General features: G+C 43.2%; 1 protein-coding gene across 1 annotated transcript in view; it reads right to left on the bottom strand.

The window, feature by feature from the left end:
- Positions 1–22,085, bottom strand: part of ATRNL1 (attractin like 1) — a 313,371-nt gene that overhangs the window by 208,044 nt on the left and 83,242 nt on the right. The window contains exons 11-13 of the mRNA XM_072130772.1: positions 17,630–17,714; positions 4,577–4,788; positions 3,370–3,488 (exon numbers count right to left, since the gene is read on the bottom strand). Coding sequence (XP_071986873.1) covers positions 3,370–3,488; positions 4,577–4,788; positions 17,630–17,714 — 416 coding nt within the window. The remainder of the gene's footprint in view (positions 1–3,369; positions 3,489–4,576; positions 4,789–17,629; positions 17,715–22,085) is intronic.

Here is a 22,085-nt window from a genome sequence, read left to right as displayed (position 1 = left end):
GTACCATCCAATATATACCGCCAAGCACTTATATACCACATAGCACTAATATATCGCATAGCTCTAATGTACCATCCAATATATACCGCCAAGCACTTATATACCGCCAAGCACTTATATACCGCATAGCACTAATGTATCACCCAATATATACCGCCAAGCACTTATATATCGCATAGCTCTAATGTACCACCCAATATATACCGCCAACCACTTATATACCGCCAAGCACTTATATACCACATAGCACTAATATATCGCATAGCTCTAATGTACCATCCAATATATACCGCCAAGCACTTATATACCGCCAAGCACTTATATACCGCATAGCACTAATGTATCACCCAATATATACCGCCAAGCACTTATATATCGCATAGCTCTAATGTACCATCCAATATATACCGCCAAGCACTTATATACCGCCAAGCACTTATATACCGCCAAGCACTTATATACCGCCAAGCACTAATATACCGCCAAGCACTTATATACCGCCAAGCACTAATATACCGCCAAGCACTAATATACCGCCAAGCACTTATATACCGCCAAGCACTTATATACCGCCAAGCACTTATATACCGCATAGCTCTAATGTATCACCCAATATATACCGCCAAGCACTAATATACCGCCAAGCACTTATATACCACATAGCTCTAATGTATCAACCAATATATACCGCCAAGCACTAATATACCGCCAAGCACTTATATACCACATAGCACTAATATATCGCATAGCTCTAATGTACCATCCAATATATACCGCCAAGCACTTATATACCACATAGCACTAATATATCGCATAGCTCTAATGTACCATCCAATATATACCGCCAAGCACTTATATACCGCCAAGCACTTATATACCGCATAGCACTAATGTATCACCCAATATATACCGCCAAGCACTTATATATCGCATAGCTCTAATGTACCACCCAATATATACCGCCAACCACTTATATACCGCCAAGCACTTATATATCGCATAGCTCTAATGTACCATCCAATATATACCGCCAAGCACTTATATACCGCCAAGCACTTATATACCGCCAAGCACTAATATACCGCCAAGCACTTATATACCGCCAAGCACTAATATACCGCCAAGCACTAATATACCGCCAAGCACTTATATACCGCCAAGCACTTATATACCGCCAAGCACTTATATACCGCCAAGCACTTATATACCGCATAGCTCTAATGTATCACCCAATATATACCGCCAAGCACTAATATACCGCCAAGCACTTATATACCACATAGCTCTAATGTATCACCCAATATATACCGCCAAGCACTAATATACCGCCAAGCACTTATATACCACATAGCACTAATATATCGCATAGCTCTAATGTACCACCCAATATATACCGCCAAGCACTTATATACCGCCAAGCACTTATATACCACATAGCACTAATATACCGCCAAGAACTAATATACCGCCAAGAACTAATATACCGCCAAGCACTTATATACCGCCAAGCACTAATATACCGCCAAGAACTAATATACCGCCAAGCACTTATATACCACATAGCTCTAATGTATCACCCAATATATACCGCCAAGCACTAATATACCGCCAAGCACTTATATACCACATAGCACTAATATATCGCATAGCTCTAATGTACCACCCAATATATACCGCCAAGCACTTATATACCGCCAAGAACTAATATACCGCCAAGAACTAATATACCACCAAGCACTTATATACCACATAGCTCTAATGTATCACCCAATATATACCGCCAAGCACTAATATACCGCCAAGCACTTATATACCACATAGCACTAATATATCGCATAGCTCTAATGTACCACCCAATATATACCGCCAAGCACTTATATACCGCCAAGCACTTATATACCACATAGCACTTATATACTGCCAAGCACTTATATACCACCAAGCACTTATATACCGCCAAGCACTTATATACCGCCAAGCACTTATATACCGCCAAGCACTTATATACCACATAGCACTTATATACCACCAAGAACTAATATACCGCCAAGAACTAATATACCGCCAAGAACTAATATACCGGCAAGAACTAATATACCGCCAAGCACTTATATACCGCATAGCAATAATATACCGCATAGCAATAATATACCGCCAAGTACTAATATACCGCATAGCAATAATATACCGCATAGCAATAATATACCGCCAAGTTCTAATATACCACATAGCACTAATATACCACATAGCACTAATATACCGCATAGCAATAATATACCGCATAGCATTAATATACCGCCAAGTACTAATATACCACATAGCAATAATATACCGCCAAGTACTAATATACCGCCAAGTACTAATATACCACATAGCACTAATATACCGCATAGCTCTAATGTACCACCCAATATATACATCCCAGCACTCATATACCACCAATCCCTTATATACCGCCAAGTAGTAATATACCACATAGCACTAATATACCGCCAAGCCCTTATATCCACCCAGCACTAATATACCGCCCAGCACTAATATACCGCCAAGTAGTAATATACCACATAGCACTAATATACCGCCAAGCCCTTATATACCGCCCAGTACTAATATACTAATATACCACATAGCACTAATATACCCCTCAGCCCTAATATACCACCCAGCACTAATAAACCACCAGGGCACAGTATATATTATAGAGCCAGGACACGGTATATATTATAGCTCCAGGGCACGGTATATATTATAGCTCCAGGGCACAGTATATATTATAGCTCCTGGACATGGTATATATTATAGCACGGTATATATTATAGCTCCAGGGCACAGTATATATTATAGCTCCTGGACATGGTATATATTATAGCACGGTATATATTATAGCTCCAGGGCACGGTATATATTATAGCTCCTGGACATGGTATATATTATAGCTCCATGGCACGGTATATATTATAGAGCCAGGCCACGGTATATATTATAGCTCCTGGACATGGTATATATTATAGCACGGTATATATTATAGCTCCAGGGCACGGTATATATTATAGCTCCTGGACATGGTATATATTATAGCTCCAGGGCACGGTATATATTATAGCTCCTGGACATGGTATATATTATAGCTCCATGGCACGGTATATATTATAGAGCCAGGCCACGGTATATATTATAGCTCCTGGACATGGTATATATTATAGCTCCAGGACATGGTATATATTATAGCGCCAGGGCACGGTATATATTATAGCTCCTGGACATGTTATATATTATAGCTCCAGGACATGGAATATATTATAGCGCCAGGGCACAGCATATATTATACGGCCTCTCCAGCTGCTGTGATCCCCCGGGCCCGCTCCTCACCATGCTGCAGTTGCTGCTCAGGGACATGCACTTCTTGTCGTCGCACCACTGGCAGCCATTGGTGTTGGCGGTGCAACTGGCGCAGTCCGTGTTCTTGTAGCATTTGTCATCTGCTGGAGCTGAAAGGGATAAGAACGGACATGTAAGTACGAAGACAGCAGGGGTGTAACTAAGAGTACACACATTTATATCATTTACACACATAAAGTTCTAAACTCACACACACACACATACATTTATACACACATACGGTATATACCCATCCATACAATTATACACACATACGCTATATACCCATCCATACATTTATACACACATATGATATATACACATCCATACATTTATGCACACATACGGTATATACACATCCATACATTTATACACACATAAGGTATATACCCACCCATACATTTATACACACATACGGTATATACCCATCCATACATTTATACACACATATGATATATACACATCCATACATTTATACACACATACGTTATATACACATCCATGCATTTATACACACATACGGTATATACACATCCATACATTTATGCACACATACGGTATATACACATGAAATCTGCACACATGCTGTATAGTACATACACATTATATACATACATATAGTATGATAATATATATATATATATTATATTTATATATATATATATATATATATATATATACAAACACATCATATACTAATACATAGAGTATACACTGACCGTATATAAACACAACATATACACACATAGGGGGTTATTAATCAGGCTTTGGCCTCTTGAGGTGTCGGGCGGGGCCCTGGGCAGTGATTAGCTCTACTGCAGGCCCTGCCTGGCGTACAAATAAACAAAAGCCACTGAATTTTCACATACGATAATTTGCCGACTGCAGCAAGTGCACAGGCGCTGGGACAGATGGGTGGCCTGCAGAGGTGGGCAGCTCCACGTTCAGCACAGCAAGCCGGGCCCTGGAGAATGACAGGGAGAGGAGGGCCCGGAGAACGGCACTAATAAATTTTGGTTTTGCCGCCAAGCCCGGGCCCCTGTACATGGGGCCTGTAGCAGATTCTATGGCTACTATGGCTTTACGGGATGAGCTAAACTGCTGTGTCTCCAAAGGGATCACGTTAAATCGTGATTGCAGCTCTGGCTGTGACTAGAGCATGAAAGGTAATGTAACTCAGGATTGATGCTGGTCTCACCTGATTTGTTTGGACAGTGGGCACGAAACAGGCTGCTGCTGGCATGCGCCATCTCCCAGGACACACAATGGCCGCGCTCCCACACACAGCTGATCCCCTGCACAGCGCTGGTGCACTGCTCCGGGGTGTGGAACGCCTCGCAACTCGGAGGTTTATATACCAAGATGTCATTGAGGAGGACGGAGGAGAAGCCACCAAATATGTACATCGACCTGGTGGGAGAATCAGGAGACGTTACAGTGTGTGAGTAGAGGAACATACAGTGAGTACGTGTATAATAAGAGGAAGATACAATCACTGGATGTATAACAGGAGAAAGATTCAATCACTGGATGTATAACAGGAGGAAGATACAATCACTACGTGTATAACAGGAGGAAGATACAATCACTGGATGTATAACAGGAGGAAGATACAATCACTGGATGTATAACAGGAGGAAGATACAATCACTGGATGTATAACAGGAGGAAGATACAATCACTACGTGTATAACAGGAGGAAGATACAATCACTGGATGTATAACAGGAGGAAGATACAATCACTGGATGTATAACAGGAGGAAGATACAATCACTGCGTGTATAACAGGAGGAAGATACAATCACTGGATGTATAACAGGAGGAAGATACAATCACTGTGTGTATAACAGGAGGAAGATACAATCACTGCGTGTATAACAGGAGGAAGATACAATCACTGGATGTATAACAGGAGGAAGATACAATCACTGGATGTATAACAGGCGGAAGATACAATCACTGCGTGTATAACAGGAGGAAGATACAATCACTGGATGTATAACAGGAGAAAGATACAATCACTGTGTGTATAACAGGAGGAAGATACAATCACTGCGTGTATAACAGGAGGAAGATACAATCACTGGATGTATAACAGGAGGAAGATACAATCACTACGTGTATAACAGGAGGAAGATACAATCACTGCGTGTATAACAGGAGGAAGATACAATCACTGCGTGTATAACAGGAGGAAGATACAATCACTACGTGTATAACAGGAGGAAGATACAATCACTACGTGTATAACAGGAGGAAGATACAATCACTACATGTATAACAGGAGGAATATACAATCACTAAATGTATAACAGGAGGAAGATACAATCACTGGATGTATAACAGGAGGAATATACAATCACTAAATGTATAACAGGAGGAAGATACAATCACTACATGTATAACAGGAGGAAGATACAATCACTGGATGTATAACAGGAGGAAGACACAATTACTGCGTGTATAACAGGAGGAAGATACAATCACTACATGTATAACAGGAGGAAGATACAATCACTGGATGAATAACAGGAGGAAGACACAATCACTACGTGTATAACAGGAGGAATATACAATCACTACATGTATAACAGGAGAAAGATACAATCACTACGTGTATAACAGGAGGAAGATACAATCACTACATGTATAACAGGAGGAAGATACAATCACTGCGTGTATAACAGGAGGAAGATACAATCACTACGTGTATAACAGGAGGAAGACACAATTACTGCGTGTATAACAGGAGGAAGATACAATCACTGGATGTATAACAGGAGGAAGATACAATCACTGCGTGTATAACAGGAGGAAGATACAATCACTACGTGTATAACAGGAGGAAGATACAATCACTGTGTGTATAACAGGAGGAAGATACAATCACTGCGTGTATAACAGGAGGAAGATACAATCACTGGATGTATAACAGGAGGAAGATACAATCACTGGATGTATAATAGGAGGAAGATACAATCACTGGATGTATAAAAGGAGAAAGATACAATCACTGGATGTATAACAGGAGGAAGATACAATCACTGGATGTATAATAGGAGGAAGATACAATCACTGGATGTATAATAGGAGGAAGATACAATCACTGGATGTATAACAGGAGGAAGATACAATCACTGGATGTATAACAGGAGGAAGATACAATCACTGGATGTATAACAGGAGGAAGATACAATCACTACGTGTATAACAGGAAGAAGATACAATCACTACGTGTATAACAGGAGGAAGATACAATCACTACATGTATAACAGGAGGAATATACAATCACTAAATGTATAACAGGAGGAAGATACAATCACTGGATGTATAACAGGAGGAATATACAATCACTAAATGTATAACAGGAGGCAGATACAATCACTACGTGTATAACAGGAGGAAGATACAATCACTGGATGTATAACAGGAGGAAGATACAATCACTGGATGTATAACAGGAGGAAGATACAATCACTGGATGTATAACAGGAGGAAGATACAATCACTGCGTGTATAACAGGAGGAAGATACAATCACTGGATGTATAACAGGAGGAAGATACAATCACTGTGTGTATAACAGGAGGAAGATACAATCACTGCGTGTATAACAGGAGGAAGATACAATCACTGGATGTATAACAGGAGGAAGATACAATCACTGGATGTATAACAGGCGGAAGATACAATCACTGCGTGTATAACAGGAGGAAGATACAATCACTGGATGTATAACAGGAGAAAGATACAATCACTGTGTGTATAACAGGAGGAAGATACAATCAATGGATGTATAATAGGAGGAAGATACAATCACTGGATGTATAACAGGAGGAAGATACAATCACTGCGTGTATAACAGGAGGAAGATACAATCACTGGATGTATAACAGGAGGAAGATACAATCACTGGATGTATAACAGGCGGAAGATACAATCACTGCGTGTATAACAGGAGGAAGATACAATCACTGGATGTATAACAGGAGAAAGATACAATCACTGTGTGTATAACAGGAGGAAGATACAATCAATGGATGTATAATAGGAGGAAGATACAATCACTGGATGTATAACAGGAGGAAGATACAATCACTACGTGTATAACAGGAGGAAGATACAATCACTACGTGTATAACAGGAGGAAGATACAATCACTACGTGTATAACAGGAGGAAGATACAATCACTACATGTATAACAGGAGGAATATACAATCACTAAATGTATAACAGGAGGAAGATACAATCACTGGATGTATAACAGGAGGAATATACAATCACTAAATGTATAACAGGAGGAAGATACAATCACTACATGTATAACAGGAGGAAGATACAATCACTGGATGTATAACAGGAGGAAGACACAATTACTGTGTGTATAACAGGAGGAAGATACAATCACTACATGTATAACAGGAGGAAGATACAATCACTGGATGTATAACAGGAGGAAGACACAATCACTACGTGTATAACAGGAGGAATATACAATCACTACATGTATAACAGGAGAAAGATACAATCACTACGTGTATAACAGGAGGAAGATACAATCACTACATGTATAACAGGAGGAAGATACAATCACTGCGTGTATAACAGGAGGAAGATAAAATCACTACGTGTATAACAGGAGGAAGACACAATTACTGCGTGTATAACAGGAGGAAGATACAATCACTGGATGTATAACAGGAGGAAGATACAATCACTGGATGTATAACAGGAGGAAGATACAATCACTACGTGTATAACAGGAGGAAGATACAATCACTGTGTGTATAACAGGAGGAAGATACAATCACTGCGTGTATAACAGGAGGAAGATACAATCACTGGATGTATAACAGGAGGAAGATACAATCACTGGATGTATAATAGGAGGAAGATACAATCACTGGATGTATAAAAGGAGAAAGATACAATCACTGGATGTATAACAGGAGGAAGATACAATCACTGCGTGTATAACAGGAGGAAGATACAATCACTGGATGTATAACAGGAGAAAGATACAATCACTGTGTGTATAACAGGAGGAAGATACAATCAATGGATGTATAATAGGAGGAAGATACAATCACTGGATGTATAACAGGAGGAAGATACAATCACTACGTGTATAACAGGAGGAAGATACAATCACTACGTGTATAACAGGAGGAAGATACAATCACTACGTGTATAACAGGAGGAAGATACAATCACTACATGTATAACAGGAGGAATATACAATCACTAAATGTATAACAGGAGGAAGATACAATCACTGGATGTATAACAGGAGGAATATACAATCACTAAATGTATAACAGGAGGCAGATACAATCACTACGTGTATAACAGGAGGAAGATACAATCACTGGATGTATAACAGGAGGAAGACACAATTACTGCGTGTATAACAGGAGGAAGATACAATCACTACATGTATAACAGGAGGAAGATACAATCACTGGATGTATAACAGGAGGAAGACACAATTACTGCGTGTATAACAGGAGGAAGATACAATCACTACGTGTATAACAGGAGGAAGATACAATCACTACATGTATAACAGGAGGAAGATACAATCACTGGATGTATAACAGGAGGAAGACACAATTACTGCGTGTATAACAGGAGGAAGATACAATCACTGCGTGTATAACAGGAGGAAGATACAATCACTGGATGTATAACAGGAGAAAGATACAATCACTGTGTGTATAACAGGAGGAAGATACAATCAATGGATGTATAATAGGAGGAAGATACAATCACTGGATGTATAACAGGAGGAAGATACAATCACTACGTGTATAACAGGAGGAAGATACAATCACTACGTGTATAACAGGAGGAAGATACAATCACTACGTGTATAACAGGAGGAAGATACAATCACTACATGTATAACAGGAGGAATATACAATCACTAAATGTATAACAGGAGGAAGATACAATCACTGGATGTATAACAGGAGGAATATACAATCACTAAATGTATAACAGGAGGAAGATACAATCACTACATGTATAACAGGAGGAAGATACAATCACTGGATGTATAACAGGAGGAAGACACAATTACTGTGTGTATAACAGGAGGAAGATACAATCACTACATGTATAACAGGAGGAAGATACAATCACTGGATGTATAACAGGAGGAAGACACAATCACTACGTGTATAACAGGAGGAATATACAATCACTACATGTATAACAGGAGAAAGATACAATCACTACGTGTATAACAGGAGGAAGATACAATCACTACATGTATAACAGGAGGAAGATACAATCACTGCGTGTATAACAGGAGGAAGATAAAATCACTACGTGTATAACAGGAGGAAGACACAATTACTGCGTGTATAACAGGAGGAAGATACAATCACTGGATGTATAACAGGAGGAAGATACAATCACTGGATGTATAACAGGAGGAAGATACAATCACTACGTGTATAACAGGAGGAAGATACAATCACTGTGTGTATAACAGGAGGAAGATACAATCACTGCGTGTATAACAGGAGGAAGATACAATCACTGGATGTATAACAGGAGGAAGATACAATCACTGGATGTATAATAGGAGGAAGATACAATCACTGGATGTATAAAAGGAGAAAGATACAATCACTGGATGTATAACAGGAGGAAGATACAATCACTGCGTGTATAACAGGAGGAAGATACAATCACTGGATGTATAACAGGAGAAAGATACAATCACTGTGTGTATAACAGGAGGAAGATACAATCAATGGATGTATAATAGGAGGAAGATACAATCACTGGATGTATAACAGGAGGAAGATACAATCACTACGTGTATAACAGGAGGAAGATACAATCACTACGTGTATAACAGGAGGAAGATACAATCACTACGTGTATAACAGGAGGAAGATACAATCACTACATGTATAACAGGAGGAATATACAATCACTAAATGTATAACAGGAGGAAGATACAATCACTGGATGTATAACAGGAGGAATATACAATCACTAAATGTATAACAGGAGGCAGATACAATCACTACGTGTATAACAGGAGGAAGATACAATCACTGGATGTATAACAGGAGGAAGACACAATTACTGCGTGTATAACAGGAGGAAGATACAATCACTACATGTATAACAGGAGGAAGATACAATCACTGGATGTATAACAGGAGGAAGACACAATTACTGCGTGTATAACAGGAGGAAGATACAATCACTACGTGTATAACAGGAGGAAGATACAATCACTACATGTATAACAGGAGGAAGATACAATCACTGGATGTATAACAGGAGGAAGACACAATTACTGCGTGTATAACAGGAGGAAGATACAATCACTGCGTGTATAACAGGAGGAAGATACAATCACTGGATGTATAACAGGAGGAAGATACAATCACTACGTGTATAACAGGAGGAAGATACAATCACTGGATGTATAACAGGAGGAATATACAATCACTGGATGTATAACAGGAGGAAGATACAATCACTACGTGTATAACAGGAGGAAGATACAATCACTACGTGTATAACAGGAGGAAGATACAATCACTACGTGTATAACAGGAGGAAGATACAATCACTACATGTATAACAGGAGGAATATACAATCACTAAATGTATAACAGGAGGAAGATACAATCACTGGATGTATAACAGGAGGAATATACAATCACTAAATGTATAACAGGAGGAAGATACAATCACTACGTGTATAACAGGAGAAAGATACAATCACTGGATGTATAACAGGAGGAAGACACAATTACTGCGTGTATAACAGGAGGAAGATACAATCACTGCGTGTATAACAGGAGGAAGATACAATCACTGGATGTATAACAGGAGGAAGATACAATCACTACGTGTATAACAGGAGGAAGATACAATCACTGGATGTATAACAGGAGGAATATACAATCACTACATGTATAACAGGAGGAAGATACAATCACTACGTGTATAACAGGAGGAAGATACAATCACTACGTGTATAACAGGAGGAAGATACAATCACTGGATGTATAACAGGAGGAAGATACAATCACTGGATGTATAACAGGAGGAAGATACAATCACTACGTGTATGACAGGAGGAAGATACAATCAATGGATGTATAACAGGAGGAAGATACAATCACTGGATGTATAACAGGAGGAAGATACAATCACTGGATGTATAACAGGAGAAAGATACAATCACTGGATGTATAACAGGAGGAAAATACAATCACTACGTGTATAACAGGAGGAAGATACAATCACTGCGTGTATAACAGGAGGAAGATACAATCACTGGATGTATAACAGGAGGAAGATACAATCACTGCGTGTATAACAGGAGGAAGATACAATCACTGGATGTATAACAGGAGGAAGATACAATCACTACGTGTATAACAGGAGGAAGATACAATCACTGGATGTATAACAGGAGGAAGATACAATCACTGCGTGTATAACAGGAGGAAGATACAATCACTGGATGTATAACAGGAGGAAGATACAATCACTGCGTGTATAACAGGAGGAAGATACAATCACTACGTGTATAACAGGAGGAAGATACAATCACTGGATGTATAACAGGAGGAAGATACAATCACTGGATGTATAACAGGAGGAAGATACAATCACTGCGTGTATAACAGGAGGAAGATACAATCACTGGATGTATAACAGGAGGAAGATACAATCACTGCGTGTATAACAGGAGGAAGATACAATCACTGCAGAGGTCGCACTAACATTTTTCCAGAAGGGTAAAAATACTCCTCTCACCATTTTTGAGGAGTATTTTTACCCGAGGAGGAGTATGAAGATTTCGGTAATACACAGCGCACACGACACTACACTCACACAGCGCACACACACAACACTACACTCACATAGCGCACACACTCACACAGCGCACACACTCACACAGCGCACACACTCACACAGCGCACACACTCACACAGCGCACACACTCACACAGCGCACACACTCACACAGCGCACACACTCACATGGCGCACACAACGCGACACTCACGCAGCGCACACGACACTCACGCAGCGCACACAACACGACACTCACGCAGCGCACACAACACGACACTCACGCAGCGCACACAACACGACACTCACGCAGCGCACACAACACGACACTCAGGCAGCGCACACAACACGACACTCAGGCAGCGCACACAACACGACACTCACACAGCACACGACACTACACTCACACAGCACACGACACTACACTCACACAGCACACACTACACTCACACAGCACACACTACACTCACACAGCACACACTACACTACACTCACACAGCACACACTACACTACACTCACACAGCACACACTACAATACACTACACTCACACAGCACACACTACACTACACAGCACACGACACTACACTCACACGGCACACACTACACTACACTCACACAGCACACTACACTCACACAGCACACACTACACTACACTCACACAGCACACACTACACTCACACAGCACACACTACACTACACTCACACAGCACACACTACACTACACAGCACACGACACTACACTCACACAGCACACACTACACTACACTCACACAGCACACACTACACTACACTCACACAGCACACACTACACTACACTACACTCACACAGCACACACTACACTACACTACACTCACACAGCACACACTACACTACACTCACACAGCACACACTACACTACACTCACACAGCACACACTACACTACACTCACACAGCACACACTACACTACACTCACACAGCACACACTACACTACACTCACACAGCACACACTACACTCACACAGCACACACTACACTACACTCACACAGCACACACTACACTCACACAGCACACACTACACTCACACAGCACACACTACACTACACTCACACAGCACACACTACACTCACACAGCACACACTACACTCACACAGCACACACTACACTCACACAGCACACACTACACTACACTCACACAGCACACACTACACTACACTCACACAGCACACACTACACTCACACAGCACACACTACACTACACTCACACAGCACACATTACACTACACTCACACAGCACACACTGCACTCACACAGCACACACTACACTACACTCACACAGCACACACTACACTCACACAGCACACACTACACTCACACAGCACACACTACACTCACACAGCACACACTACACTCACACAGCACACACTACACTACACTCACACAGCACACACTACACTCACACAGCACACACTACACTACACTCACACAGCACACACTACTCTCACACAGCACACACTACACTCACACAGCACACACTACACTACACTCACACAGCACACACTACACTACACTCACACAGCACACACTACACTCACACAGCACACACTACACTACACTCACACAGCACACACTACACTACACTCACACAGCACACACTACACTCACACAGCACACACTACACTCACACAGCACACACTACACTCACACAGCACACACTACACTACACTCACACAGCACACACTACACTACACTCACACAGCACACACTACACTACACTCACACAGCACACACTACACTACACTCAACCAGCACACACTACACTACACTCACACAGCACACACTACACTCAAAGCACACACTACACTACACTCACACAGCACACACTACACTCACACAGCACACACTACACTCACACAGCACACACTACACTACACTCACACAGCACACACTACACTACACTCACACAGCACACACTACACTACACTACACTCACACAGCACACACTACACTCACACAGCACACACTACACTACACTCACACAGCACACACTACACTACACACAGCACACACTACACTACACAGCACACACTACACTACACTCACACAGCACACACTACACTACACTCACACAGCACGCACTACACTACACTCACACAGCACACACTACACTACACTCACACAGCACACACTACACTACACTACACTCACACAGCACACACTACACTCACACAGAACACTGCACACACTCACCCGGCCTTAAGTCCCGTCGGGATCACGTAAATGCAGGCAGCTACGGGCAGGTAGGGAGATGCAGCAGGACAGGGAGCAGCAGCCCCGCTGTCCACAGGTCTCCCGGGGGCCTGCGCTCTTGCTCCGGAGCGCTGGTGACACAGATCACTGTGTCACGTGCCCCGCTGAGCGGCCCGGCGCGCACTGTGATCGCGCTACAGACATTTACCTCTTTTGCAGCGCGCGCCGGGCCGCTCAGCCTGCGCGCTACAGGGAATAATTGCCAAGCGTAACTTTACGCATGGCAATTATTTCGGGGGGTAATGGCGCCTCATCACGCGTCTATGACGCGTGGTGAGGCGTTAATGCGACCTCTGAATCACTGGATGTATAACAGGAGGAAGATACAATCACTGGATGTATAACAGGAGGAAGATACAATCACTGGATGTATAACAGGAGGAAGATACAATCACTGGATGTATAACAGGAGGAAGATACAATCACTGCGTGTATAACAGGAGGAAGATACAATCACTGCGTGTATAACAGGAGGAAGATACAATCACTGGATGTATAACAGGAGGAAGATACAATCACTACGTGTATAACAGGAGGAAGATACAATCACTACGTGTATAACAGGAGGAAGATACAATCACTGCGTGTATAACAGGAGGAAGGTACAATCACTGCGTGTATAACAGGAGGAAGATACAATCACTACGTGTATAACAGGAGGAAGATACAATCACTACGTGTATAACAGGAGGAAGATACAATCACTGCGTGTATAACAGGAGGAATATACAATCACTGGATGTATAACAGGAGGAAGATACAATCACTACGTGTATAACAGGAGGAAGATACAATCACTACGTGTATAACAGGAGGAAGATACAATCACTGGATGTATAACAGGAGGAAGATACAATCACTGCGTGTATAACAGGAGGAAGATACAATCACTGCGTGTATAACAGGAGGAAGATGCAATCACTACGTGTATAACAGGAGGAAGATACAATCACTGGATGTATAACAGGAGGAAGATACAATCACTACGTGTATAACAGGAGGAAGATACAATCACTGGATGTATAACAGGAGGAAGATACAATCACTACGTGTATAACAGGAGGAAGATACAATCACTACGTGTATAACAGGAGGAAGATACAATCACTATGTGTATAACTTTAGGAACATACAGACAAAAAGTTTGGACACACATTCTCATTCAAAAAGTTTTATGTATTTTCATGACCATAAAAATTGTAGATTAACACTAAAGGCATCAAAACTATAAATTTCCCATGTGGAATTATATACTTAACAAAAAAGTGTAAAACAACAGAAAATCTGTCTTATATTCTAGGTCATTTTGCTGTGATTACTGCTCTGCACACTCTTGGCTTCTTCTGATGAGATACAAGAGGTAGTTACCAGAAAAGGTTCTCACATCACAGGTGCCATGCAGTGGAAAAGAGTCAGCTCTGCTGCGGTGGAAAAGAGTCAGCTCTGCTGCGGTGGAAAAGGGTCACCTCTGCTGCGGAGGAAAAGAGTCACCTCTGCCGCTGAGGAAAAGAGTCACCTCTGCTGCGGAGGAAAAGAGTCACCTCGGCTGCGGGGGAAAAAGTCCCCTCGGCTGCGGGGGAAAAGAGTCACCTCGGCCGCGGGGGAAAAGAGTCACCTCTGCTGCGGAGGAAAAAAGAGTTACCTCTGCTGCGGAGGAAAAAAGAGTTACCTCTGCTGCGGAGGAAAAAAGAGTTACCTCTGCTGCGGAGGAAAAAAGAGTTACCTCTGCTGCGGAGGAAAAAAGAGTTACCTCTGCTGCGGAGGAAAAAAGAGTTACCTCTGCTGCGGAGGAAAAAAGAGTTACCTCTGCTGCGGAGGAAAAAAGAGTTACCTCTGCTGCGGAGGAAAAAAGAGTTACCTCTGCTGCGGAGGAAAAAAGAGTTACCTCTGCTGCGGAGTAAAAGAGTCACCTCTGCTGTGGAGTAAAAGAGTCACCTCTGCTGCGGAGTAAAAGAGTCACCTCTGCTGCGGAGTAAAAGAGTCACCTCTGCTGCGGAGTAAAAGAGTCACCTCTGCTGCGGAGTAAAAGAGTCACCTCTGCTGCGGAGTAAAAGAGTCACCTCTGCTGCGGAGTAAAAGAGTCACCTCTGCTGCGGAGTAAAAGAGTCACCTCTGCTGCGGAGGAAAAAAAGAGTCACCTCTGCTGCGGAGTAAAAGAGTCACCTCTGCTGCGGAGTAAAAGAGTCACCTCTGCTGCGGAGTAAAAGAGTCACCTCTGCTGCGGAGTAAAAGAGTCACCTCTGCTGCGGAGTAAAAGAGTCACCTCTGCTGCGGAGGAAAAAAGAGTCACCTCTGCTGCGGAGTAAAAGAGTCACCTCTGCTGCGGAGTAAAAGAGTCACCTCTGCTGCGGAGTAAAAGAGTCACCTCTGCTGCGGAGTAAAAGAGTCACCTCTGCTGCGGAGTAAAAGAGTCACCTCTGCTGCGGAGGAAAAAAGAGTCACCTCTGCTGCGGAGTAAAAGAGTCACCTCTGCTGCGGAGTAAAAGAGTCACCTCTGCTGCGGAGTAAAAGAGTCACCTCTGCTGCAGAGGAAAAGAGTCACAATGTTAACACTGCGTTAAAAATAAAACCGTTTGACGCATGCATTTAATAAACGCAATGCTGACTGCAATGTAATTGGGCAACTCCACATTTTTAACATGCACGTTTTTACTTCTTTTCTATGGAAGTGCTGGAGAACATTGTTTCTTTTTTTTTGTATCAATCCAGGAGGTGCGTCCCATTCCCTCCTCTCCGTGCACCCTTAATGGAGTTCAAGATCACATATGAGCCGGCTATAATATATGATTCTTTGTTGTAAATGATAGGAACATACGATCACTGTGTGTATAATATAAGGAACAAAACACAAAAATCGACCAAGACATGTAAGACGTAATAAGAAGGGAAATAATAAATAACATTCAGTGGATGGAGACTCTACACACAGACACCCAGAATGGGGACTCTCACGGCGGGGACAACAAGGATGGGGACTCTCACGCGGGGACACCAAGGATGGGGACTCTCAGGGCAGAGACACCCGGGGCAGGGACTCTTGGGGTGGGGACACCTGGGGCAAGGACTCTTGGGGCGGGGACTCTCAGGATGGACTCTTTCAGTTACAGGATATGACACTTACCCGTTACTGACTACAGCCGAGTGGCCAAAGCGGTTGACATCGCGGTGTAGATTCGGCTTCTGAAGAACTTTCCACTCGTCACAGGCTGGGGAGTGAAGAGAAATCATCAGTAATGCTCCAGTTACACCTAAATCTGCATCCACATCACCCCCCTTCCCTGTTATACTCTCTGTTATCAGCCATTACATCCCGGGGAGAGGAGACTGTACGGGGAGATAAAATCTATTACTCTCTGTTATCAGCCATTTCATCCCGGGGAGAGGAGACTGTACAGGGGGGATACAATCTATTACTCTCTGTTATCAGCCATTACATCCCGGGGAGAGGAGACTGTACAGGGGGGATACAATCTATTACTCTCTGTTATCAGCCATTACATCCCGGGGAGAGGAGACTGTACAGGGGGGGGTACAATCTATTACTCTCTGTTATCAGCCATTACATCCCGGGGAGAGGAGACTGTACAGGGGGAATACAATCTATTACTCTCTGTTATCTGCCATTACATCCCGGGGAGAGGAGACTGTACAGGGGGGGGATACAATCTATTACTCTCTGTTATCAGCCATTACACCCCGGGGAGAGGAGACTGTACAGGGGGGATACAATCTATTACTCTCTGTTATCAGCCATTACATCCCGGGGAGAGGAGACTGTACAGGGGGGATACAATCTATTACTCTCTGTTATCAGCCATTACACCCCGGGGAGAGGAGACTGTACAGGGGGGATACAATCTATTACTCTCTGTTATCAGCCATTACACCCCGGGGAGAGGAGACTGTACAGGGGGGGATACAATCTATTACTCTCTGTTATCAGCCATTACATCCTGGGGAGAGGAGACTGTACAGGGGGGATACAATCTATTACTCTCTGTTATCAGCCATTACATCCCGGGGAGAGGAGACTGTACAGAGGGGATACAATCTATTACTCTCTGTTATCAGCCATTTCATCCTGGGGAGAGGAGACTGTACAGAGGGGATACAATCTATTACTCTCTGTTATCAGCCATTACATCCCCGGGAGAGGAGACTGTACAGGGGGATACAATCTATTACTCTCTGTTATCAGCCATTTCATTCTGGGGAGAGGAGACTGTACAGGGGGGTACAATCTATTGCTCTCTGTTATCAGCCATTTAAGGCCAGGTAGAATCTGTGTGTTGGTAGACATGTGTATACAATCCGGGGTCAGGCTGGTTATGGCTGCTGCTCCCCAGGGTGCACATTATACTCTCCAGTGAGGAAGTGGCGTTGCCTATAAGAGGGGCAGATCCTGTCTGGGTCACGGTGCCTGGGACATTGCAGAGAGTTGCTCCTCGGCCCCTGTGACCTTGCAGACACAAGTGGATTATTTGTCTTAGAAGATACAATTATCTATCATCACAGTCCATTATTCAGCAGTGGTGGGCAGCAGGGGTGTCGGTGGTGGGCAGAGGCGCTGGCATTTACCTCCCGGCTCCCTCCACTCTGAAATCATCATCTTTTATTTCACAGAATCTTTTATAAATAGATCTTCATTAAAAGTCCATTAATATTAACAACCAATGAGGATTCAGCGTGGTCTCTAATCACACACATTGTATTAATCTGTCTCTATTGTCCCCATAACAATAATTCCCTGGACACAACATCACAGTCATATACTTCACCCAGACAGCGAGTACAACACTCACACTACCTGTCTATACTCTCCGGGTGCGCAATCTGCAGTGTACAGGGGTGCGGGAAGTATTTACACCACTTTACACTTGTCACACTTTATCTCATTGCAGCCAATCAATAATAACAAAAATATTAGTGTAGTGATAAGTATTCAGCCCCCGGTGATAAGTATTCAGCCCCCGGTGATAAGTATTCAGCCCCCGGTGATAAGTATTCAGCCCCCGGTGATAAGTATTCAGCCCCTGGTGATAAGTATTCAGCCCCCGGGGATAAGTATTCAGCCCCCGGGGATAAGTATTCAGCCCCCGGTGATAAGTATTCAGCCCCCGGGGATAAGTATTCAGCCCCCGGTGATAAGTATTCAGCCCCCGGTGATAAGTATTCAGCCCCCGGTGATAAGTATTCAGCCCCCGGTGATAAGTATTCAGCCCCTGGTGATAAGTATTCAGCCCCCGGTGATGAGTATTCAGCCCCCGGTGATAAGTATTCAGCCCCCGGTGATAAGTATTCAGCCCCCGGTGATAAGTATTCAGCCCCCGGTGATAAGTATTCAGCCCCCGATGATAAGTATTCAGCCCCCGGTGATAAGTATTCAGCCCCCGGTGATAAGTATTCAGCCCCCGGTGATAAGTATTCAGCCCCCGGTGATAAGTATTCAGCCCCCGGTGATAAGTATTCAGCCCCCGGTGATAAGTATTCAGCCCCCGGTGATATGTATTCAGCCCCTGGTGATAAGTATTCAGCCCCCGGTGATAAGTATTCAGCCCCCAGTGATAAGTATTCAGCCCCCGGGGATAAGTATTCAGCCCCCAGTGATAAGTATTCAGCCCCTGGTGATAAGTATTCAGCCCCCGGTGATAAGTATTCAGCCCCCGGTGATATGTATTCAGCCCCCGGTGATAAGTATTCAGCCCCCGGTGATAAGTATTCAGCCCCCGGTGATAAGTATTGAGTCCCTGGTGATAAGTATTCAGCCCCCGGTGATAAGTATTCAGCCCCCGGTGATAAGTATTCAGCCCCCGGTGGATAAGTATTCAGCCCCCGGTGATAAGTATTCAGCCCCCAGTGGATAAGTATTCGGCCCCCGGTGATGAGTATTCGGCCCCGGTGATGAGTATTCAGCCTCCGGTGATAAGTATTCAGCCCCCGGGGATAAGTATTCAGCCCCCGGTGATAAGTATTCAGCCCCTGGTGATAAGTATTCAGCCCCCGGTGATAAGTATTCAGCCCCCGGCAATAAGTATTCAGCTCCTGGTGATAAGTATTCAGCCCCCGGTGATAAGTATTCAGCCCCCGGTGATAAGTATTCAGCCCCTGGTGATAAGTACTCAGCCCCTGGTGATAAGTATTCAGCCCCCGGTGATGAGTATTCAGCCCCAGGTGATAAGTATTCGGCCCCCGGTGATAAGTATTCAGCCCCCGGTGATAAGTATTCAGCCCCCGGTGATAAGTATTCAGCCCCCGGTGATAAGTATTCAGCCCCCGGTGATGAGTATTCAGCTCCTGGTGATAAGTATTCAGCACCCGGTGATAAGTATTCAGCCCCCGGTGATAAGTATTCAGCCAGCGGTGATAAGTATTCAGCCCCCGGTGATAAGTATTCAGCTCCTGGTGATAAGTATTCAGCACCCGGTGATAAGTATTCAGCACCCGGTGATAAGTTTTCAGCCCCTGGTGATAAGTATTCGGCCCCTGGTGATAAGTATTCGGCCCCTAGTCATAAGTACTTGGCCCCTTTGCTCAGTGTTGAGTAGAAGCAGCTTTGGAGTTGGTGCAGCCAGGAGGCTTCTTGGGAGTTCCTCACCCCTGGATTTGGGGATCATCTGCCTCTTCCTTGCAGATCCTCTCCCGTTCCCTCAGGATGGTGACGTTGGTGGAGGCCATTTTCAGGTCTCTTCAGAGATGCTCCATTGGGATTGGGTCCGGGCTCTGGCTCTTATTTCTCATAGTCTGGGATCCTTTGTGTGTCTTGAACTGACGAGAGGCTTTCAGACTCTGCCATAAAGCCTGTACTTGAGTAAGCTGTAGTGATAGGTGACTTCCGTATCACAGATCTCCCATATCACTGTGCTCTTAGGAACCTTGAGTGCTGGAGAATTTTTTTTTGCAAATTCTATCTGTGCCTTGCCACAATTCTGTTTCTGAGCTACTTGGGCAGTTCCTTAGACCTCACGATTCTCATGTGATCTGACATCTGATATAGGTATGTGCCTCCACTCCTCAAGTCCAATCAGTTTAATTAAAATGCAGCTGGACTGGACTAGTGAAGGAGTAGATCTCAAGGCGGATCAGTAGGAATTGGACAGCAGGTGAGTTACATATGAATGTCACAGCAAAGGGTCTGAATACTTATAACCATGTGAAATTTTCCTGTTTAATAAATTAGCAATTTCTGGGTTTTTCTGTCAATTTGGGGTGAACATTAATGAGCAAATTAAGAACTTTTTTGATCTTATCAATTTGCTGCAATGAAACAAAGAATGAAAAATGTTAAGGGGTCTGAATACTTTCTGTACCCACTATATGATATGAAATATATATCTCACTGCTCCCCCCTGACTCACATTACCTGTGTATACTATCTGTGTGTGCTATGAGATGTAGGATCACAATGCTCCCCCATGTGACCACTGATTTGTATTTTCTATATGGCTGACATTATATTATATACCATACATGTAGCACATGGCATTTCTCTATTTTTGCTTGTCAGTATGTATTGGCTGGGGTCCCGATGCTCCCCTGAGGATCCAGGGGAATAACGCACTGGTGCAGATGACTTTGTT

Source organism: Engystomops pustulosus, chromosome 11 (genome assembly GCF_040894005.1).
Source record: "Engystomops pustulosus chromosome 11, aEngPut4.maternal, whole genome shotgun sequence".
NCBI lineage: Eukaryota > Metazoa > Chordata > Amphibia > Anura > Leptodactylidae > Engystomops > Engystomops pustulosus.
Note: the sequence above shows the minus strand (reverse complement) of the source record. Positions and strands in the feature narration are given on the sequence as shown.